Here is a 24,503-nt window from a genome sequence, read left to right on the forward strand (position 1 = left end):
TGGCTTTGAACTCTCCTCCAGAGAGACAGCCTTTGCTATCGCCATGCGCCGCCTAGCTTGGTTGCGCCTGGTCAACATGGACCCCAACTTACAGGACCGGTTGGCTAACCTCCCTTGCGTAGGTAAAGAACTGTTCGATGACACTATCGAGGTGGCTACAAAACGCCTCTCCGAACACGAACGCTTGTTTGCCTCCCTCGAGCGGCAAAAGCCTAAACCGCCCGCGTCCAGGCCGTTCAGGGCCCCTCCGCGCCACTACCCACAAAAATCCACTCCTGCCTTCTCGCGGCCTCCACCCAGGCGTCCGCAAGCACACCATCGGTCCATGCCCAAGTCCCAACCGCCTGCGACTACCAAACCACCCCCGTTCTTTTGACAGGATACGCGGAAGGGGGCGGGCCCCCTCCGCCATAGTCCCAGGCCTCCTTCCCATCGGGGGTCGCCTCAAAGCCATTTACCCTCGCTGGGAACAAGTCACGTCGGACGCATGGGTCCTTGGCGTGATCTCATCAGGATACTCTCTCAACTTTCGAGCCATTCCTCCAGCCAACCCCCCAAGGAATTGCCCTCTCAACCGGACGCAGCTACCCCTACTCCTCTCCGAAGCTCGAGATCTGCTTCGCCTGAGAGCAGTAGAGGAGGTTCCCCCCGACCAACGGGGGAAGAGCTTCTACTCCCGTTACTTCCTGGTACCGAAAAAAACGGGAGACCTTCGCCCAATACTAGACTTGAGACACCTCAACAAATTTTTGGTACGGGAAAAATTCCAGATGCTTTCCCTACCGACCCTCTACCCCCTCAATCTGAAGGAGGTGTACACACATGTTCCAGTGCACCCCGCTCACCGCAAGTTCTTGCGATTTCAGGTGGGAGACCTGCACCTGCAATACCGAGTCCTCCCCTTCGGCCTAGCATCGTCACCTCGGGTCTTCACCAAGTGCCTCGTGGTGGTCGCAGCTACCTTACGCTCCCAAGGTCTTCAGGTATTCCCCTACCTGGACGACTGGCTGATCAAAGCCCCGTCCAGGGAAGGGGTTATCTCAGCGACCCAACAGACTATTACCTACCTACAGAGCCTGGGGTTCGAGACAAACTTCCCAAAATCCCAACTGCGCCCCTCGCAGTCCCTACAATTCATCGGGGCAATGCTGGACACGGTTCGCCTCCGTTCCTTCCTCCCCCTCTGCGTCGAGAGGCATTAGTAAGTCTGAGCCGAAGGATCTCACTGCTGACCTCAATATCAGCGCGACAGATGATGGCTCTCCTGGGCCACATGACCTCCACCGTCCATGTCACACCCTTCGCCCGCCTCCATCTGAGAATCCCTCAATGGACCCTGGCCTCTCAATGGCGTCAAGACCGGGACCCGATCGATCGCCCCGTGACAGTGACTCCTTCCTTGCAACGATCGCTCCGCTGGTGGGCCGACTCTTCAAATCTTTCCAAAGGTTTACTCTTCCTCGCCCCTCCCCACAGCAAGGTACTCACCACGGACTCGTCGGAGTACGCTTGGGGAGCCCACCTGGACGGCCTCCGCACTCAGGGGATGTGGTCAGCAGAAGACCGCCGCTGTCACATCAACGTGCTAGAGCTCCGGGCCATCTACCTCACAGCTGTAGCTTTTCAACACCTGCTTCACGACCGGGTGGTCCTCATCCGAACCGACAACCAGGTAGCAATGTACTACGTAAACAAACAAGGGGGGACAGGGTCTTGGCCCCTCTGTCGGGAAGCCATGCACCTCTGGATATGGGCAATCTCCAACAACACCTTCCTTCGAGCGGTGTACATACAAGGAGAACAAAACTGTCTGGCGGACAGACTCAGCCGCCTCCTCCAGCCACACGAGTGGTCACTGCACACTCAGACCTTACGACAAGTGTTCGAAAAGTGGGGGACGCCTCAAATAGATCTGTTCGCATCCCCCCACAATCACAAACTGCCCCTCTTCTGCTCCCGGATATACTCCTCGGACCGACTCGAGGCCGACGCCTTCCTCCTCGACTGGGAGGGAAGGTTTCTGTAAGCGTTTCCGCCATTTCCTCTGATCCTGCGGACGCTGGTCCACCTGAAAACGGTGACAGCCACCCTGATCCTGATTGCTCCTCGCTGGCCACGCCAGCCTTGGTTTTCCCTTCTACTTCAACTCAGTGTCAGAGATCCACTGCCTCTGCCTCGGTTTCCCTCTCTACTATCACAGAGTCAGGGTTCGCTGTTACATCCCAATCTTCAATCTCTTCATCTGAATGCTTGGTTTCTTTCCCCCTGACTTCTCTCCCCGTGTCTCAATCAGTCAAGGAGATATTGGAGGCCTCTAGAAAGACCTCGACGAGAACCTGCTATTCCCAAAAGTGGACCAGATTCTCAGCCTGGTGCTCTTCTCACAGCCAGGACCCGGTGTCGGTCCCCGTCCCTCTGGTCCTTGACTATTTACTTCAACTATCTCACTTCGGCCTAAAGACCAACTCCATTCGAGTACACCTCAGTGCGATTGCAGCATTCCATCAGCCCCTGGAAGGAAAAGCCCTCTCGCTCCACCCCTTAGTCTCTCGCTTCATGAAGGGTCTGCTGAATGTCCACCCTCCTCTCAAACCCCCGCCGGTGGTTTGGGACCTTAACGTGGTTCTGGCTCAACTAATGAAACCTCCATTTGAGCCCTTGGACAAATGCCATCCTAAATTCCTCACTTGGAAGGTGATCTTCCTGCTTGCACTCACTTCCGTTCGACGAGTTAGTGAGCTACAGGCTCTGGTAGCGGACCCACCCTTCACTGTATTCCACCATGACAAGGTGGTACTCCGCACACATCCAAAGTTCTTGCCTAAAGTAGTGTCTGATTTTCACCTCAATCAGTCCATCGTCTTGCCCGTGTTTTTTCCCAAGCCCCACTCTCACCTCGGAGAGGTGGCGCTTCACACTCTTGACTGTAAGAGAGCGTTGGCCTTTTACCTCCAACGCACTCAACCACACCGGAAAGTCCCACAATTGTTTTTGTCCTTCGACCCAACTGGTTAGGCCACCCAGTTTCCAAGCGCACCTTGTCCAACTGGTTGGCCGATTGCATCACCTTTTGCTACGCTCAGGCTGGTCTCGCGCTGCATGGTCGAGTAACGGGACACAAGGTCCGAGCGATGGCAGCCTCCATAGTGTTCCTCAGGTCCACACCCATTGAGGAAATCTGCAAGGCTGCCACGTGGTCTTCGGTTCATACTTTCACCTCCCACTACTGTCTGGACTCACTATCAGAAGCGATGGCCGGTTCGGCCAATCGGTATTGCGAAATCTATTTGCTTAAATTGCCAACTTCCCTCCATCCCTTTTCAGTTAACTTGGAGGTCACCCACATGTGAGAATATCATGCCTGCTTGTCCTGGGATAAAGCACAGTTACTTACCGTAACAGGTGTTATCCAGGGACAGTAGGCATATATTCTCACAACCCACCCACCTCCCCGAGGTTGGCTTCTTTGCTAGTTAAGTGAACTGGAGACCACGAGGGGATGCGCCCCCTAGTGGAGCAGGAAGGCACGCATGCGTGGAGCAGCAGAGCAAACTTAAATCTTCAATCAAGTTTGCTTGAAAATGCTTCCGCATCGGGGCTCCGTAGATGACGTCACCCACATGTGAGAATATATGCCTGCTGTCCCTGGATAACACCTGTTACGGTAAGTAACTGTGCTTTATCGCTCCTTTCAGCTTAGACCACTGTCTTTCCACTTCTCTTATTTCCTTCCATCCTAACAGCTCTTTCTTCAGGTACTCTCCCATTGCATTAAAGTCTGTACGTTTGAAATCTAGGACTTTAAGTATCGTGCGGCGGCACTCCACTTTAGCCGTTATATCAAACCAAACTGTTTGATGTTCGCTACTTCCCAGGTGAGCACCCACTCGAACATTAGAGATACTCTTTCCATTTGTGAGGACCAGATCCAATATCGCCTTTTCCCTCGTGTGTTCCGTCACCATTTGTCTGAGCAGAGCCTCTTGAAAGGCATCCACTATTTCCCTACTTCTTTCCGATTCCGCAGACGGAACATTCCAGTCCGCATCCGGCAGGTTGAAATCTCCCAACAGCAGAACCTTCTCTTTCCTTCCAAACTTTTGGATATCTACAATCAGATCCTTATCAATTTGCTGTGATTGAGTCGGAGGTCTGTAGACTATACCCACGTAGATAGAAGTTCCATCTTCTCTTTTCAGAGCGATCCATATCACTTCTTCCTCTCCCCAGGTCCCTTGCATTTCAGTCGCTTGAATATTGATCTTTACATAGAGAGCTACTCCTCCACCTTTTTGACCATCTCTGTCCTTCCTAAAAAGATTATATCCCGGTATGTTTGCATCCCATCCATGTGATTCACTGAACCATGTCTCTGTGATAGCAACAATATCTAGATCTGCCTCTAACATCAGGGCTTGCAGATCATGAACTTTGTTATTTAGACTGCGAGCATTTGTGGTCATCGCTTTCCAGCTATTTTTCAGTGGTAATCTCCTTTTTCTTATAGATTTTAGTTTCATTTCACTTTCCATTGCAATACTATGAAATGAGTTGCTGATATTGTTTATGTTGCAATCTTTACTACTATCACATCTTTTCTTTTGTCGGGGGTGATCTCTATAATTGTCCTTCATACATACACCACCCCCACCTTCTAGTTTAAATGCCTTGAAACATATTGTCTAAATTTCTCTGCAAGGTTTCTTTTTCCTGCTGTAGTAATATGTAGCCCATCAGTGCAATATAGCTTCTTGTCCTTCCATGTATTTCCCCATCCTCCTAAGTTCCTGAAGCCTTCTTGATGACACCAGGCTTTGAGCCATCTATTAAAGTCTTCTGTGTTTTTCACTCTTTGCTCTCCCTTTCCATATGCAGGCAGTATTTCAGAAAAAGCTAAAGTCTTTACAAAAGGTTTCACGCCATCACCAAGCTCCCGAAAAGCTTTCTGTGCTGCAAGTGTGGAGTTGTTGACCAGGTCATTTGTTCCCAGATGGATAACAACATCAGTGTTAAAATCCTTAGTTTCTTCCTTAATTATAGTTTGTATTTGCCTGGAACTCCTGGTATTTGAGGATCCTGGAAGAGTTTTCACTATTTTGGTCTCCTCACCTTGTGTTCCAAGGTTAATGCCTCTGATGATGGAATCCCCCAACAGTAATAGTTTTCTGTTTTTGGCTTTTTTATTTGTGCTTAGGGTGCGCTTGTGAAGAAGAACTTCCTAGCATTGGTTCTGAATCTGTCCCCTCTTAGTTTTTCCGAATGCCCTCTCGTTCTTGTAGCTTTCAAAAGTTCAAAGAATCTGTCCCTCTCCACTTTCTCTATGCTCTTCATGATCTTATAAGTCTTTATCCTGTCCCCTCTAAGCCTCCGCTTCTCCAGGGAAAAGAGCCCCAGTTTCTCTAATCTTTCAGTGTATGAAAGGTTTTCCATACCTTTTATCAGTCGCGTAGCTCTCTAAACTCTCTCGAGTATCGCCATATCCTTCTTTAGGTACAGCGACCAATACTGGACACAGTACTCCAGATGCAGGCGCACCATCGCCCGATACAACGGCAGGATAATGCCCTTCGTTCTGGTTGTGATACCCTTCTTGATAATACCTAGCATTCTGTTCGCCTTCTTAGCGGCTGCTGCGCACTGTGCCAACAGCTTCATTGATTTGTCCACAGGTACCCCCAAGTCCTTTTCTAGGCTACTTTCACCCATTGCCAGTCCTCCCATCGTATAGCTGTACATCGGATTTCTGTTTCCCACATGCAAGACCTTACATTTTTCTACATTAAAGTTCATCTGCCATTTATTCGCCCACTCTCCCAGTTTGTTCAGGTCCTTTTGTAAATCCTCACAGTCCTTCTTAGTCCCAACCCAACTAAAAAGCTTGGTATCATCTGCGAATTTTATAATTTCATACTTTGTCCCGGTTTCTAGGTCATTGATAAACACATTGAACAGCAGCGGTCCGAGTACCTTCCCCTGCGGAACACCATTCTAAAAACCACTTATGCACTTAAAACAGGGGTTTATGCATGGAAATGTCTTCTTTTAAAATTGCCAGAATTCTTTTAGGGTAATTTTATGACAGAGCACCTAGATTAATAGAGCAGGAAAGTTCATAGGAGGGATTTTGGATTTTTCTGTTGTAGCTCAAGTCATGTTTACATGTAAATGTTTTCCTGTTCCCATAGGGCTCACAGTCAAAGTTGGTACCTGAGGCAGTGGAGGGTTAAGTGACTTACTGAATATCACAAGGACCCGTGATGAGTTTTAAACTCTGCTTCCCTGGGTCTCACCATTAGGCTAATCCTCAACATAAGGTCCCATGTGTCTTTTTAAAAATATTCACACATAGAATGTGGAAGTAAACTGTGTAACACAAATCCAAAATCCAACTCGAAAATGAACAGCGTGGTTAGTGATACCTGTTTAAGTAATGAGGAAAAAGATCTCAAATACCACTGTATCTAAACAAACAGTTTTTTTTAAAGGCACACTCAATGGGGCAAAAGAAACTATCAAAGGTCAAAAAACCTTATTGCATGACAGATATATTAAAAAATATTTTATAAAAAGTATTTATTTTTTAGTGCTCTTATTCTTCTTTAAGTGAATTCTTGTTAAGTGCACATTTTTTTCTTTTTGCTTTTTTGTATCAATTGCAGCGGTGCTAATATGGGAATTTGCTGATACTAAATAACTAAGCAGTCAAGCTGTCTAAGGCGAAAGTCATTAAAAGGCTCTACTGATTTTATAAGAGCTATAGTCTTTTCTTATGGCAAGACTAAACAACAGCGCAAAAAAGGCAATTGAAACAAGAATACTTATCTTTTTTTAATCTCTCCCAACACCTGACCATTTCACACGATGCCTTCCTCAGGGGATTTATCTTAGAATGCCGCTCATGTTGTCTGTATCAAAGCTCAAGAACTCTCATTACTTGCAGTAAAATTCAATGTGTTGATTTTCTGGTTTCTGGTAATAGGTTTTATTTGTGTTTATAGACTATGTTCGTGTTATGGACATGGGACTATTGGAGTTAACCATAACAGCAGTAAAACCCGGCTCTGATCAAAAAGGGGTAAGTTCTAAATATGGAGAAGGCAATAATTAAAGTGTCTGCATTTGTGCATGCTCTACAGCAGTGGTCTCAAACTCGCGGCCCGGGGGCCACATGCGGCTCCCCAGGTACTATTTTGAGGCCCTCAGTATGTTTATCGTAATCACAAAAGTAAAATAAAGGTTTCTTGATCATACGTCTCTTTAGCTATAAATGACAATATTATTATTAAGACTTAGCCAAAAGGAAAGATTTATAAACTATAAAGAATTTTACCTCATGCAAAATTGTTATTTCTTTAATAAGACATTAACTATTTTTTTTGCGGCCCTCCATGTATCTACAAATTCAAAATGTGGCCCTGCAAAGGGTTTAAGTTTGAGACCACTACTCTACAGGTATTAATAATTAAAGCAAATTGTGTGCGTACTTTTGCTTTGATTATTGCCTCAGAGAGCATCCTCATGGATTTGCACATGCTTTTTTTGTGCAAGACTCAACATCAACTACAATAGCGCTGAATTTGCTGTTTATCGTTTCTTATGCTGTTTATGTTGTCTTATGCATAACCAGTAATGCGGATACCATAGGGGAGTTCAGATCTCCACCCTAGTAGTTTAACTCATTGTGGTGTTATTCTTCATAATTCCCAGTATAGCTATATTTCATAATTAACTTTTCATATATGACTTTTTTCTTAATTTATATTCAATAAGTTAAATAACTTAGCTTTTTAGCAGATTAGTCCCCTTTCTGACGCATTTCACATGACTTTATCAAGGTCAGGGGAGCTTAAGTTTATCTTTGCCTATTTTAGTCTGCTGTTGGCAATCAAAGCCCTCCTGAGGGAGGTGGTGAAAAGATAATGGATAACGGTAATGGAATTCAAAAACAAAAAAGCATGGGATGAACACAGAAGATCTCTAATTAGAATATAACTGGGCAGACTTTCATGGTCTGAATCCCACAAATGAGATGGTTTGGATAGGCTGGAGTGAGCTTCAATGGCTGCTCCAGTAGTTGTAACCAAAGGACAGTACCGGGTGGACTTCTAAAGTCTATGGCCCAGAAGTAACAAAGGAAAAAAGACATTTTAATTTAATTCTGAAATTGTAAAGTATGTAATTATGGGGCAGACTGGATGGACTGTTCAGGTGTTTATCTGCTGTCATTTACTATATTACTATGCTATATGTTTTATTTAAGAACATGTAGAAGATTAGTTTCTGATCTTACGTCAGGTCTGGGAGCATGCTGTCACTTTTTGTCACCCCATACCCAGCCTTGCTGGTATAGTCATTTTCCCTTGCCTCTACTTTTATTCATCTTCTTTGCCATGTCCTGTCCCTTTCTTCTCGACCCTTCCTGGCATAAATACCTGAATGATGATTTGGTTTAGGATGAGCTGGGAAGGACATTGATAGAAGCTCCAGTGACAGGGTGGTTAGAATAGGCTGGAGTGGGCTTCAATGGCAATTCCAGCAGTGGGAACCTAAGGCAGTACCGAGTGGACTTCTATGATCTATTGCCCAGAAATATTAAAGAAAAGATAATTTAACCTTGGGCAGGCAGACTGGATGGACTGTTCAGATCTTTATCTGCTATCATTTACTATGTTACATGTGAGACTATCTGCCTGCTATCCCTGGGTAACACCTGTTACAGGTAAGTAGCTGTGCTTTACTTTTGATTCCCTTTGTAAAACTGCTTATCATTTGATCCCAAAAATTTAGGTTGCGTGAATATAGTGTTCTTGACTGTACATGCTTTTCTCTTTCCTTATCCTTCACTTTTGCTGCTGTGTAGCCTAAACCCCGCTTTGAGTTGCATTGCTCCAGTGATGTAATCCACATCAGAACATGCTCAGACTCCTGTGCTGCATTAATGAATCTTATCCAATATATTGCCAGTTATGGCGACCTGCATCCTCCCAGAAGGACAGAAGTTAAAGCTGGAGCCCGCAAACGGCGAACAAAGGTAAACAAACAAAAAACCAGAGTTAAACACAACAGTTTATTTTTTTATTGTGGTTGAACTCCACTGGTACAGATAGCTCCTATCTGCTAAATTGTGCATAGTTTATCACTGTAGAATCCTGCTGCAGACAGTTTTTCCAGAGCCTGGGGTAGGCTTGCTCAGTAGGACTCTCTGTGCAGTATCTGTATACGTACTTATGCATATAGATCATAAAATGTTATAATCTACAGTATGTTCCAATACAAAAAGCACAGGAGTCCTGAACCTGTAGGTAGTGCATCTTCACCTGCGAGGGATGCAGAAGGTATCATCTACATTTTCAACTGTGCCTCCCTGCATCATTAGGCACTGCCCTCTCTTCTCGTATTTTTCTTTTGCATTTCAAAGAGGTGGGCCTGCTGGCCGGAGGTAGGAGGCATCCCCTCCGGGCTGTCTTCGTAAACAAGGTAAGGGGGTAGGCTGGGGGTCGTTGGGGTGTGGCGGGAGGGAGTAGACATGTCTCCTGCCGCTGGGGGGAGGTGTTGGTGGGTTGCTTGGCAGCAGAAGGGGCATCTCTCCCACTGCCAGGGGTGTGTGTTGGGAGGGTTGTTGCTTGGCGGTGGGAGCAAGTGGGCATCTCTCCTGCTGCCGGGGAGGGGGGGTTGTTTTATGGCTGCGCTGAGAGGGAGTGGACATCCCTACCATTGTCAGGGGTGGAGTTTGCTTGATGGCAACGGCAGGAGGGAGTGGGCATCTTTCCTACTGCCTTGGGGGGGTTGCTTGACGTCTATGGGAGGGATTGGGCATCCCTCTTACTGATCTTTGATTTGGTGGTCTTTTTTAATTTGTGCATTTATTCTGTGCATGTACTAATCTCTATCACCAGCGATCGGCACATGCAAATTTAGTGAGCCTCCATGACTCTCTGTCAACCACATTTACATGTACAGTTTTTTAAGAATGATTCACCTTTTTTAAATCGTTACTGTAGTGACCACGACAGCTGCCCATCAGATTTTATCATCAACATTTGATAATCTTATCCTCAGTGTTCCGAGGTCTCTAGATGGGCAGGCCACCCTTGCTGCAGGGCACTTTTCTGGCCAGCCTGCCCTAACACTTGGATCGGCTTGGGGTTTGGCCACTTGTGTGTGCTCACCTGGTTTTGATCAAAGCACTTGAGCATAGGCTGTATTTGGGCTCCATGCTGGTCAAGAGACCTTGAGAGTACTGGCTGTCCCCCCCCCCCAAATCTACAGTGAGAGCTGATGCATACACAGCACATGGCAGCTTAGTGAATATAGCTCATTATTGTCTATGATAGACATCAGGGTGAAGTTGAATTGGGGTGTTTCAAAGGTTTCTGGAACTTCTTTGGGAGTTCCCCTGCCTCAAAACACCTTGTTTGGGTTTAGAAATAATCAGGATGGACTCCACAGATGGTTTAACCACTGTATAATGGCAATTTTGCACTGGAAAGGGTGACTGAGGAATGCCCATGTGCCACAAGCCATGCCATAAGAGGGGGGCAGGGCAATGGGTTTAGCCACCCCAGGCCCCACCAGAGGCTCAAAAGCTCAGAAAGCTCGAGAAGTGTGACATAAATCCCTCCTAGAGCTCTTTCCAGCAAAGCAAAAATGGGCGAACATTGCTATTGCAGGGAGGTCCCTTGAGGGAGTTCTTGAAAGGATTGTCAGTTCTGGCTCAATAAGGGGTGTTCCTTGAGACAACATCCATGATGCATGAATCATGTCAGAATACAGTCCCCTGTCCTACCATTTTTCATGAGCAGAGGAGTACTTTATTTGCATTTAAAACTTTTAATTTCTTATCAAGTTTTTTGAAGAAGTGTTGAATTTTCCCCCAAATTTGTGGACTTATGACAAGGGTGGTGCTTTTAAACTTCGTGGTGGAAGTTCACAACCACACGAGTAGTACTACCGAGGTCTGAAGAAAGTTGAAACTATAGAGTTTAAAGAAGCCTATATGTTTTATATTAGTGATATACTGGATTGAGAGATCTTAGTGCACTGATATGTCTAATACTTATGTCTACTTTTCTTTATATCAATGGAAATATTACACAGAACCAACACTATTTTATTTTCTGGGCATTTATCAATAAATATCCTCAAAGAGAAGATATTACTATTCAGGTACCCTCCCGTATCAAATACCCTTTAATCAACTTCTGTGTTCAATAGTATTTCATTACACAGAGCTTTATGTGTTCAATCATCACTGGATCATATATTAGTTTTCATTAAGATAGTTGTATTTTAATTTTTATATAAATATTTTTCTATATTATTAATTTATTATATATAACAACTAGTACGTAGCTTTTTTGTGGTTCTCATATTTAGGGATGGTTAACACCAACATGTTTTGCACAGAAATGAAAACTAATATATGATCCGGTAATGATTGAATACATAAAGCTCTGTATAATGAAATACTATTGAACACAGAAGTTGATTAAAGGGTATTTGATACAGGAGGGTACCTGAATGGTAGTATCTTCTCTTTGAGGATACCTTTCTTTATAGGCACATTCTTGGTGCCTAAAGTGCCTCTTTATAGAATTATTCTCTTACTCGATTGGCTTTTTATTGGGATATCGGCTATTCCATCTGAATTCATTTATGTTCTAGACTGATTCTTCTGGTAGAGCCTCATCTCAGGGTCCTCTTCTGGCTGAGGCTGAGCAGCAGATTTTGCGAGATCTAATGAGCGATGCCATGGAAGAAAGTGATTCTCTTCAAGCAGTCTCTCCCATAAAACCACAGTTCAATGGTATGAAAAAGCCAGAAATCTTCCATTTGGCTAAAATATTTGATGCACTAAACACTCACTGGACAATATTTAAAATGGGCTTGAGAGGCTCCTGCCTGCTTAAATTGCTTATCTGTGGCTAATCACTGAATATTTGTGGTTAGTGCCTGCACTAAAGCCAGCTTACTTGTGGGCATTCCAGGGGTAGAGTTGGCACTTATGTGGTTATGTGTCAATATTCAGCCCTTGATCACATAAGGTAATTACTCAAATTGGGTTGCAACGTACCTCTGCTCTGTGTGATCTGTGTCCCTGGGAGCCCTTGCATTTGGCATGCATGCAAGTATACACCAGTTTTTTTTGGCATGTGTACTTATACATGCTTATATCACAATGCGATTTTTAAAGGTATCTTCTGCTTGTAAAATGGCTTTATACATGAATAAAAACTTTATAAACAGTCCAACAAAAGGCAAGGGAGATGTCTATTCAACCAATGACAGTCGTCTTATTTGAAAATGTTGTCCCAACAAGGATCCAAGTTTTGGTGTAATCAAGTCACCTTCCTCAGGGGACATTCATTTAAAAATTCTCTGAACGAACAGGGGTCCAAAACGCTCTATGTAACAAAAAGAACCAAGTTTGCCTCATAGATGCTGACACTGTAGATCTCATCCTCCAAGACCAAATTCGTGGCCATTGAGATGCAGAAATCTGATGCTTAATCTCAATGCTCCAAATGTCTCTAAGACCACATTTTGGTTTTTTATTCAAGTATCCAGATGATAATTTATACCACAATGCTGCGGTCTGATGTCCTAGGAAGTCTGCTTGGAAGCATAGGAACTCCATACTATATTGATTATTAAGAGTCTTCCATTCAGGGAACCCCACCTGAATAGCCTGCTTCAACTGCAACCATTTAAAACATTGTGTTTTATTAAGACCAAATCTATGAACTTGGGTTTTATCCCAGGACAAGCAGGCATGATATTATCACATGTGGGGTGACGTCATCTACGGAGCCCCAGCGCGGACAGCTTTTCAAGCAAACTTGATTGAAGTTTCAAGTTTGCTATGCTGCACCACGCATGTGCATGCCTTCTTGCCCACTAGAGGGCGCATCCCCACCTCGTGGTCCTCAGTTCAGTTTTTTCCGCGGAGCCAGAAGCCCTGTGGAAATTGTGCTCTCTTCGATTTTGCCTTCTGACACTGCGGCTGAGTGTTTCTTTCTCGGTCGCTGTGCTTAATTTGTTTTTTTTATTTGTGTATCAGTTTTCGTCCAAAAAAAAAAAAGATTATCCGTTCGGCTCCGGGGGCTCCCGGTAGCCGCGGCCACGGGACCTCATTCGTTCCCGGCCGTTTTTTGTGTCCATGTCCCGTCCCTTGACGGGCTTTAAAAAGTGCACCCGGTGCGATCGGCTCCTTTCGATCACCGATCCCCACCGGTGGTGCTTACTTTGTCTGGGTCCTGAGCACCCGACCGACTCCTGCACTCGGTGCTCTACTTTTCAGCAGAGGGCTCTCCGCCGCCGTCGCGCTCGTATGGTGGAGCTCTTTGCTGTGGAACCCGCGGCAGGGAAGGCCTCGACGTCGACCTCGGCTTCGGCTCCGGCCTTGACCTCGGCCTCGACGCCCTCGCCCCGAGAGCCCGCTTCGTCGAAGCCTGTGTCCTCGACCCCGAAGTCGACGAAGGGTAAGTCCTCACTTCCTTCTTCTATTCCAGCCTCGAAGAAGCCATCCTCGGGCTCCTCGATGGGGGCGGGTGGGTCGTCCTCGGCCCCGTCCCGAGCGTCGAAGTCGGGTGCCCCGCGGGAATACTCGAGACCGAGGTCGCCCTCGAGGGAGCACCTGCCGGCCCAGGATCTGCCGGCTATGATGGGGGTTCCCGTCTTTCAGGACTTACTCCGTGCGCTCATTGCCTCGGAGCTGTCCGGTGCCCTCGCGCACCTCTAGCCAATTTCGGCCCCGTCTGCCCCGGCTTCGGCAGCCTCGGTCTCGGTGCCCTCGACTTCGGCCCCCGGGGGGGCTTCGGCCTCGGCCCCGACCTTGCCCTCGACCTCGGTTGACCAGCCTGAGCGGAGCGTGTGGCCTCGGGACAAGGTGCGGAGGGTTCGAAGGATCTCTTCCTCTTCGTCCTCGTCGAGGTCCTCCCGGGGCTCCTCGCCCTCGGGTCGGCCTCGGGCGAAGCGTCGGTCGAGGAAGCCCAAACGTCAACGGGCCTCTCCTCGATGACGCGGTTGATCCTCGCCGACCGGGGCGGAGACCCTGCGGGTCTCCGAGCTCCGCCTCGATAATCCGAGGCTTTTCCGTTCCTCCGAGGTTGAGTGTTCGAGAGACTCTTCGACGAGACGGAAGGGGCGTGCCTCGGTGCCCCATACCCCGGGGACTTCCCGCAGGGGTTCCTCGGGGCATGGGCGGTCCCCGACCCCGTCGAGGTCGCTCGGTGCGGCTTCTTGGGGTTTGGGGTCTGGCACGGGTAAGGAACCTCGTTACTCCCGTGAGGCTTCTCCTTCCTTCTTGGCGACGCGGGCTTCTTGATCTCCCTCTCCGCCTTCGAAGCCCTCCTCCTTTTCTAGATTTGTGCTTGATATGGGGAGGGCTTTGGACCTTGATCTGGGGTCAGGTTCTCAATACATGAAGGAATTTTTGGAGGAGCAGGATTTGCCCTCTCCCCCCAGAGAGACTCCTCGGCTCCCTCTCAATAAGGTTCTCCACCAGACCTTCCTGAGGAACTTGGACTACCCTCTTACAGTCACAGCGGTTCCATCAAAGATGGAGTCTAAGTACCGCACAGTCCCTTGCAAGGGCTTCAATAAAGCACAGCTGTCCCACCAGTCGGCTGGTGGAGTCGGCGTTGAAGAAGTCCCAACCTTCTAGGGTCTCTGCTGCGGTCCTCCCCGGGCGGGAGGGACGGACCCTGAGACAAGTTTGGTCGTTCGCCTCTATTCCAACTCAATGATGGCTGCCAGGGTCCTTAATTACGCATTCACCTTCTCGTCCTATTTAAGGCAGATGGTGAAGGCGTTGCCCCGCTATTATGGGGTCATGCCAGATTCCCATAAGGGGGACTTTGGTACCTTTATGGCCAATTTGTCTCAGCTGCGTCCTCTACCTTTTTCATGCAGTTTACGACGCGTTTGAGTTGGCCTCTCGTGTATCCGCCTTTGCGGTGGCGATGCGCCGCCTCACATGGCTCCGTACCCTGGATATGGACCCGAACTTGCAAGAACGTCTGGCCAATCTTCCATGTGTTGGCTCAGAGTTGTTCGATGAGTCCTTGGAGGCGGCGACCAAACGCTTGTCTGAACATGAGCGCTCTATCGCCTCATTGGTCCGTCCTAAACCCCGGGCCCCGCCGCAGAAGCCGTTTAGACCTTCTCCGCGGCCGGTACCCGCAGAAATCGACGCCGGCTTTCTCGAGGCCTCTGCCCCGGCGTCCCCCTCAGCAGGGCAGAGCTTCCCAACCAAGCCTCAGGTGCTAGGGGCGTCTAACCAGCTCCGTCTTTTGACGTGATGCGCGGATGGGGGCGGGCCCCCTCCGCTCTGTCGAAGGACCCCCCTTCCCATCGAGGGCCAATTGCAGGCCTTTTTTCCAGCCTGGGCCAAGATCACGTCGGACGCCTTGGGTGCTCCGGATCATCTCCGAGGGTTACTCGCTGAAACTTCTTAGCTACGCCGCCAGAACATCCGCCGGGGGCTTCTCTGGACTGTCGTGACCAGCTTCCTCTTCTCCTGTCGGAAGCCAGGTCCTTGTTGAGCCTTCGGCAGTGGAGGCCAGGTGCCCCCGAACCAAAGGGGACGGGGGTTTTACCTCCCGTTTACTTTTTGTGGTCCCGAAAGAAGACAGGGGACTTGCGCCCCATTCTGGACCTCCGGAGGCTCAACAGTTCCTTGTCCGGGAGAAGTTCCGTATGTTGTCCCTTCTAGTCCTGTACCCTCTGTTAGAGTCAGGGGGAACCTGGATGTGCTCCCTTGACCTGAAGGAGGGCATTATACTCATGTTCCGGTGCATCCCGCCTTCCGCAAGTTCCTCAGGTTTCAGGTGGGGGGGTTGGCAGCTCCAGTATCGGGTCCTCCCCTTTGGCTGGCTTCGTCCCTCGAGGTCTTCACGAAGTGTATGGTGGTGGTCGTGGCAGCCCTGAGATCTCGGGGGCTGCAGGTCTTTCCCTACCTGGACGATTGGCTGATCAAGGCGTCCTCCAAGGAAGGGGTTATTTCAGTGACCCGACAGACTATCACCTTCCTTCAACGTCTGGGATTCGAATGTGAACGTCCCCCTCAGCAGGGCAGAGCTTCCCAACCAAAGCCTCAGGCGCAAGGGGCGTCCTAAACCAGCTCCGTCTTTTTTGACATGATGCGCTGATGGGGGCGGGCCCCCTCCGCTCTGTCGAAGGACCCCCTTCCCATCGAGGGCCGATTGCAGGCCTTTTTTCCAGCCTGGGCCGAGATCACGTCGGACGCTTGGGTTGCTCACGGATCATCTCCGAGGGTTACTCGCTGAACTTCTTAGCTACGCCACCAGAACATCCGCCGGGGGCTTCTCTGGACTGTCGTGACCAGCTTCCTCTCTCCTGTCGGAAGCCAGGTCCTTGTTGAGCCTTCGGGCGGTGGAGCCGGTGCCCCCGAACCAAAGGGGACGGGGGTTTTACTCCCGTTACTTTTTGGTCCCGAAGAAGACAGGGGACTTGCGCCCCATTCTGGACCTCCGGAGGCTCAACAAGTTCCTTGTCCGGAGAAGTTCCGTATGTTGTCCCTTCTAGTCCTGTACCCTCTGTTAGAGTCGGGGGACTGGATGTGCTCCCTTGACCTGAAGGAGGCATATACTCATGTTCCGGTGCATCCCGCCTTCCGCAAGTTCCTCAGGTTTCAGGTGGGGGGGTTGCATCTCCAGTATCGGGTCCTCCCCTTTGGGCTGGCTTCGTCCCCTCGAGTCTTCACGAAGTGTATGGTGGTGGTCGTGGCAGCCCTGAGATCTCGGGGGGCTGCAGGTCTTTCCCCTACCCTGGACGATTGGCTGATCAAGGCGTCCTCCAAGGAAGGGGTTATTTCAGTGACCCGACAGACTATCACCTTCCTTCAACGTCTGGGATTCGAAGTGAACTTCCCCAAGTCTCAGTTGTGCCCGGCTCAATCCCTTCAGTTTATCGGGGCCGTGCTGGACACGGTTCGCCTCCGTTCGTTCCTCCCCCCGCCAAGGTTGGAGGCCCTGCTTCGATTGAGTCGCCAGGTTTCGCTCCTGCCCTCAGTTTCGGCACAGCGCCTGATGGTTCTGCTAGGCCACATGGCGTCGACGGTCCATGTTACTCCGTTCGCCCGTTTGCACCTGAGGCTTCCTCAGTGGACCTTGGCCTCCCAGTGGCGTCAGGATCGGGACCCAGTCTCCTCCCCTATAACAGTGACTCCTTCCTTGAGACGCTCGCTCCGTTGGTGGACCAACTCTTCCAATCTTTCCGGGGGTTTTGCTCTTTCTCGTCCCTCCGCATCGCATAGGTCCTGACCACGGACTCTTCGGAGTACGCGTGGGGGGCTCATCTCGACGGTCTGCGGACTCAAGGTCTATGGTCAGCGGGAGGACCGTCTTTGTCACATCAATGTGTTGGAGCTTCGTGCCATTTTTCTGGCTGCTCGAGCGTTCTGCCACCTGCTACACGATCAGGTAGTCCTCGTGCAGACGGACAACCAGGTGGCCATGTATTATGTGAACAAACAAGGGGGAACGGGCTCTTGGTCCCTATGTCGGGAAGCCCTGCGCCTTTGGGAATGGGCGGTCTCCCAGAACATCTTCCTGCGTGCGGTTTACATTCAGGGAGAGAAGAATTGTCTGGCCGACAAAACTCAGTCGTCTTCTCCAGCCGCACGAGTGGTCGCTACACTCCCGAGTTCTGCACGAGGTCTTCGACCGCTGGGGGACTCCTCAGGTGGATCTGTTTGCCTCCCCGGAGACTCACAAACTGCCCCTTTATTGTTCTCGGATGTACTCCCCGGACCGTCTCGAGGCCGACGCCTTTCTTCTCGACTGGGGAGGGAGGTTCCTTTATGCGTTTCCTCCTTTCCCTCTGATCTTGAGGACGTTGGTTCATCTCAAGTCGTCCGGAGCCACTATGATTCTCATTGCGCCTCTTTGGCCTCGTCAGCACTGGTTCTCCCTGCTCCTTCAACTCAGTGTCAGGGAGCCTCTGCTTCTGCCTGTTTTTTCCCTCTCTGCTGTCTCAGAGTCGGGGGTTGCTGTTACATCCCAATCTTCAGTCTTTACATCTGACGGCTTGGTTCCTTTCCCCTTGACTTCACAGATTTCTCAGTCTGTGAGGGAGGTTCTGGAGGCCTCGCGCAAGGTCTCGACTCGGCTTTGTTATTCCCAGAAGTGGACCAGATTTTCTTCCTGGTGTTCCTCGAACCATCTGGATCCGAGTTCGGTTCCGGTGTGTTCGGTTCTGGAATATTTATTGCATTTGTCCAAGTCTGGGCTGAAGACGACTTCCATTAGGGTGCATCTTAGTGCTATTGCTGCTTTCCATCGGCATCTCGAGGGTCGCTCTCTCTCTCTTCATCCTCTGGTGATTCGTTTCATGAGGGGTCTAGTGAATGTTAATCCTCCTCTGAAACCTCCTCCTGTAGTTTGGGATCTTAATGTGGTTTTGGCTCAACTGATGAAGCCTCCCTTCGAGCCTATTGACAAATCTCTTCTTAAGTTTCTCACTTGGAAGGTGATCTTCTTGCTTGCGCCTCACGTCCGCTCGTCGGATTAGCGAGCTGCAGGCTTTGGTTGCGGACCCGCCCCTTTACTGTGTTCCATCATGACAAGGTGGTTCTTCGCACCCATCCTAAATTTTTACCTAAGGTTGTTGTCCTGATTTCCCACCCTCAATCAGTCCCATTGTTCCTTCCGGTGTTTTTTTCCGAAGCCCCACTCTCATCCTGGGGGAAGCGGCGCTTCAACACGCTTTGACCTGTAAGAGTGAGCGTTGGCTTTTTATCTTCAACGCTACCAAGTCTCATCGGAAGGTTCCTCAATTATTTTTGTCCTTTGATCCTAATCGGTGAGACGTCCTGTTTCCAAGCGCACCTTGTCCAACTGGTTGGCTGCCTTGTATTTCTTTTTTTTGCTACGCTCAGGCTGGGTCTCGAGCTCTCATGGTCGGGTCACGGGACATAAGGTCGAGCGATGGCAGCTTTCTGTGGCGTTCCTCCGGTCTACTCCGGTGGAGGATATCTGCAAGGCTGCCACTTGGTCTTCGGTTCATACTTTCACCTCCCACTACTGTCTGGATTCGTTGTCCAGAAGCGACGGCCGGTTTGGCCAGTCGGTTTTACGTAACCTGTTTTCCTAAATTGCCATCCTCCCACCTGCCCTTTTTTGGTTGGCTTGGAGGTCACCCACATGTGAGAATATCATGCCTGCTTGTCCTGGGATAAAGCACAGTTACTTATCGTAACAGGTGTTATCCAGGGACAGCAGGCATATATTCTCACAACCCGCCCTCCTCCCCGGGATGGCTTCTTTGCTGGCTATGGAACTGAGGACCACGAGGTGGGGATGCGCCCTCTAGTGGGCAAGAAGGCATGCACATGCGTGGTGCAGCATAGCAAACTTGAAACTTCAATCAAGTTTGCTTGAAAAGCTGTCCGCGCTGGGGCTCCGTAGATTCGTCACCCTACATGTGAGAATATATGTCTGCTGTCCCTGGATAACATCTGTTACGGTAAGTAACTGTGCTTTTTTGTTACATAGAGCGTTTTGGACCCCTATTCGTTTACAAAAATTAGATAGTTCTAAGTCCAATAAATGCTGGCACTGTAATCTGGAACCAGGGACATTAGATCATCTACTTTATTATTGCCCCTATATTAAGGTATTTTGGAATTCATTCTGGTCTCAAGTAAACTCTTTATTGGAAAATCATATTGCACTTTCCTATGATACTGTTTTATTCGGTATGGCTATGAAAAAGAAGAGTCAAATATCACATAACAACAAACTTTTATTAGTCATGACAGGGGTTGCCATTCAACATATTACCAATAATTGGAAAAATTACAAGAATCTTAATCACACATTCTGGTGGAATTCATTATGCCATATTTTCAAGATGGAAAGAGCAGTAGCAGTACAAAAAGGAACATATAATAACTTTGTAAAAAGGTATGGGGGCCATTGGCAAAATATTGTGAGGAATAGTCATCAATTCTTTTCTTTTCTTTTTTAGCTGTATCTAGCACACTAAATGGGGGAGGGTGGAGTTGGGGAATAATTTTATAAGATGTTATAATATGTTCTATAACATGTGTATGTGTCTATTTGGTTGAAAATGTGATGAAGGGTGGGTGGGTGGGGGTTATTACAATTCTAGATTTTATGTATTAGATATTATAGTGCTACATTGGAATTATTTGTATAATGTATTTTTGTGCACTTGTGTTCAAGTTGAAAATGAATAAATATTTTTTTAAAAAATAAAAATTCTCTGAACGTGCCTGAGGACTGTCTGTATCTCAAGGCGAGGTGTTCTTCTTTTGCCTGTCTGTAAACGTTATAAAGTCACCCACCACGTGTTAGTACTAGAAGTGCTTGAAGAGCATATTGGCCTTGCTAGCTTTTGAGCAGATAAGGCTGTAGCACTTTTTTACAGTAACACAGCTGTTAGAGTTTCAATTGTTCTAATATATTCTCTTCCCTAGGGATTTTGGATGAAAAATCTCAGTCTCAGGAACCTTCCTGCTCTGATCTATTCCTGTTTCCAGATGAAAGTGGGAATGCCTCCCAAGATGCAAGTCCCACTTATATGTCCCTTCCTCGTCACCTAGTTAATGATACTATGATGGATGCGCCCTCTGAAAGTGACGATTTTTGCATTCTTTATGCACCTAAAACAGTCATATCCGTAAGAAATTCTAAATGTTATTTATGGAACAAAATTTGTGTGCTGGCAAAAGCTCTAGATTAATTTCCCAAAGATTGTTTATAGTGAGGTGTGTTTGAGATTGAAAATGTAAGGTAGAAAAAGGTAAAGACAGGAATTTGTGCTCATTATTGTAAAACAGTGTATTTTCTTAATTACTCTGAATTATTATCATTAATAGTATAGCATATTTCAGATGTATACATTTTGTTATAATGCATCAGGGTGTATTTTGTCAAAATAACTTTATTCTCATTTATTGAACTTGTGTATACCCTCTGTGCAGGCTTTGACTGTGCACTTACAGTATTTTTATCATGAATCGCTTATATTACTTGCCAACTGAGCACCTAGATGAACAGAATATTCAGGTGCCTAAATTTATACGCACCTGCGAAAATGTTATTTGGGTGCCTAAGTAGGTACTCAAATGGCATAGTGCGTATTTGTAAGGGGACATTCCCTTGGATGAAGCATAGGCAGGCCATAGATTCAGGGTGCCTATATGTACACTAAGGGCCCCTTTTACAAAGCTGCGGTGCGGCAAATGTGACACAGCCCATAGGCATTTAAAGGGCTGAGTTGAATTTGCCACACGGGATTCGCTACCCCACAGCTTTGTAAAATAGGCCCTAATATTGAGCGTTTAAATGTGCACTAGTATTCAGTAAGTATACTTGAATGCCCAAGTGTTCATATTGAAGAGGCTCTTAATCCTGCTTTACTGGGAAGCCTAAGTGGAAACACCTGTTGAAAAATTATCCTCTTAGAGGTTAATTTTATAGACCATTATTTTCACCTAAAAAGCTGTTTTAGTTACTTAAGTGGGCTTTTGTAAAATTAGGTAATGTCTTAAAGCAGTGTTCTTCAGCCGCCGGTCTGCAGCGCTATATTGGGGCCGTCTCCCTCTTCCTCAGTGCTGCAGTGCACAAAGCCGCGGGCAGCTACTCCTGCGCCTGAACCGGAAGCCTTTTCTCTGATGTTGCAACGTCAGAGGGAAGGCTTCCAAATGAGGTGAGGAACCGCTGCCCGCGTCTTTGTGCACTGCGTCAGTGAGGAAAAGGGAGCCGGCCTGAAGATAACACCGGGGTTGGTAACCAGTCGTGGTACCATAAACCCAACAGAATTCTGGGCTCACTATGAGCTACGTCCCACAACCAAAGAAATACACGAAATACAGGAATTCCCAACAAGATGGGAAAAGTTCAGTAAAGACCTCTTAGACCAAATAGCCCCATACCAAACATACAAAAAGAAAGATAGACCACCAAATGAATGGTTCGACTCAGAGCTACTAACCAACAAACAGGAACTAAGAAAATTGGAAAGAATCTGGCAAAAAACAAACAAAGAAATTGACAAGACAAACTGGAAACAAAAAATGAAATATACAAAAATCAAAGAAAAACGCACAAAGCACTACGCACAAAAAATTGGTTCAACAAAAATAAACAGTAAAGAATTATTCAAACTAGTTAAAACGCTAACAGACACAACACGAATCCTGAAAAAGGACAATGAGAACACTCCATCCGCTCAAACCCTAGCTAACTTTTTTAAAAATAAAATCACTGACCTAAGAACTACTCTACCCACACCCACAACCAATACACTTCAATACCTTGAACCCCATGATCAGGTTCCCAGAGTAGACATGAATTGGGATCACTTCGAATTCCCAAACTGGCACCAGTTCCTAAGTTTATTCACCAACTACTCCAAATCTAACTGCCCTCTCGATGCTCCCCTAAAATCATGACAGTTGCCCCCCCTAACTTCAAAATGGAACTATTCACTTGGTTAACAACTTCCCTTACAAATGGAACATTAAACAAGGATATGGGACACATACTAATTACTCCAATACCCAAAGATCAAAAAACCGCAACAGCACTAACAACCAATTACAGACCCATAGCAAGCATTCCCCTTTTCACAAAGCTACAGGAAGGATTGGTCAACCTACAACTAACAGACTACCTAGACAAATTTAACACCCTCAGTGAACACCAATCAGGCTTCAGGAAAGGATACAGCACAGAAACAGTCATAGCTTCCATACTAAACCACCTCTATGATCTTTTCAGCAAAGGCAAAAGTGCATTGATTCTGCAACTTGACCTCAGCAGTGCGTTCGACCTAGTAGACCACGAAATCATGTTACTATGCCTTGACGCAATAGGAATCTCAGGAAAGGTAATGAAATGGTTCCAAGAATTCCTAACAAACAGATCCTACCGAGTAACCAGCAACGGAAATTACTCCAACCCATGGAAAAACCCATCAGGGGTGCCCCAAGGCTCCCCTCTATCACCCACATTATTCAACATCTACCTCGCATCCTTAGGTCACCTACTACAAAAACTAAACTTAAAACACTATATATACGAAGGTGATATATCCATCCTAATCCCCTTAAATGACATCACAAATGAAACTATAGATAACCTCTCACACACAATGATAGAAATCGAAAAATGGACCACCAGCTTCAAACTAAAACTAAATGCAGAGAAAACAAGTCTTTTTGGCAAGCCCCAACAACAAAATAACGAAAACATCGTTAAAAATAAACGGCCATGAATATCCAATCGCCAAAACCATAAAAATACTGGGCATCACTCTAAATACTCACTTAACCATGACTGACCACACAAACCTACTGGTGAAGAAATGCTTTTACATGCTGTGGAAGCTAAAGACTATTAAAAAAATACTTTGGCACAACATCATTCAGATTACTGGCACAATCGCTGATCCTATCTATCCAAGATTACTGCAACATCGCCTACCTAGGTATCCCAAAAAAAACAGTACAAAAATTAAGATTAGTGCAAAACACTACAGTTTGCTTGATCTTCGGACTGAGAAAAAAAGACCACATTAGCCCCTATTACAAGAAGTTACACTGGCTACCTGTGGAGGCGCGAATACTGTTCAAATTTGCTTGTATCTGCTTCAAACAAGTCTGGGGGCCTAGCACCTTCCTACCTGCAAACACACTTCACTCTACACAACCCCACACGTACAACCAGAAACAAAAACATCTTTGCATACCCAAAGATCACAGGCTGCAAATACAAATCCTTCCTAGACAGAACCTTCATATTCCAAGCAAACAGACAGCAATCCTGGCTGCGAAACCACATAAATAAAGCCAGACAGACCTATAACACATTCCGAAAATCAATTAAAACTGTTCTATTTGGCAAATTCCTTGCTTAATCAGATCACCTCTCTCAAGTTTGTTTGTTTTTTTCCTCCCCCTTATAACCCCATTGTATTATATAACATCTTTCTTCTCTCATGTATTCTTTCCCCATGCTTCTCCAATTCATGATGTAACTTCATTCTTCTTGCATTTTGTAATTCGCTGATTGTCCAGCCTTTTTTCTATGTGAACCACCTAGAAGTCAGTTTGACTATGGCAGTATAGAAAAATAAAGTTATTATTATTATAAAATGGGCAGGCGGGAGCAGGCCAGAAGGTAAGGCACAGCATGGAGGGAGGGAGACAACAAACGTAGGGGGAATGATTTTACTTTTGAATTTAGTGATTGAATTGTGTCAATTTTGAGAATTTACATCTGCTGTCTGTATTTTGCACTGTTCAGGAAGAAATGCATTTGTTTCTTTTCCTCTGGGGTTGCACTGCTTGCAGAGTCTTGAATCTTAGGGTTTGTTTGTATATATTAGTACTTTTAGTTTTTGGTCTTGTATTTGCATGGAGTTATCTGTTTTCTGGTAGGAATGAATGTTAAGAAGATTACAGTGTGTTTTGTGTAGTTTAATTTTGTGATTAACCATTATGTGTTGTT

At 46.9% G+C, this 24,503-nt stretch overlaps 1 protein-coding gene across 2 annotated transcripts in view; it reads left to right on the forward strand.

Annotated features, from left to right (window-relative positions):
* Positions 1 to 24,503, forward strand: part of ATG2B (autophagy related 2B) — a 253,132-nt gene that overhangs the window by 161,854 nt on the left and 66,775 nt on the right. For both annotated transcript variants that reach the window (XM_033950876.1, XM_033950877.1), the window contains exons 27-30: positions 6,999 to 7,075; positions 8,861 to 9,031; positions 11,665 to 11,806; positions 20,465 to 20,667. In XM_033950876.1, coding sequence (XP_033806767.1) covers positions 6,999 to 7,075; positions 8,861 to 9,031; positions 11,665 to 11,806; positions 20,465 to 20,667 — 593 coding nt within the window. The remainder of the gene's footprint in view (positions 1 to 6,998; positions 7,076 to 8,860; positions 9,032 to 11,664; positions 11,807 to 20,464; positions 20,668 to 24,503) is intronic.

The sequence above is a fragment of the Geotrypetes seraphini genome, chromosome 7, assembly GCF_902459505.1.
Source record: "Geotrypetes seraphini chromosome 7, aGeoSer1.1, whole genome shotgun sequence".
Lineage (NCBI taxonomy): Eukaryota > Metazoa > Chordata > Amphibia > Gymnophiona > Dermophiidae > Geotrypetes > Geotrypetes seraphini.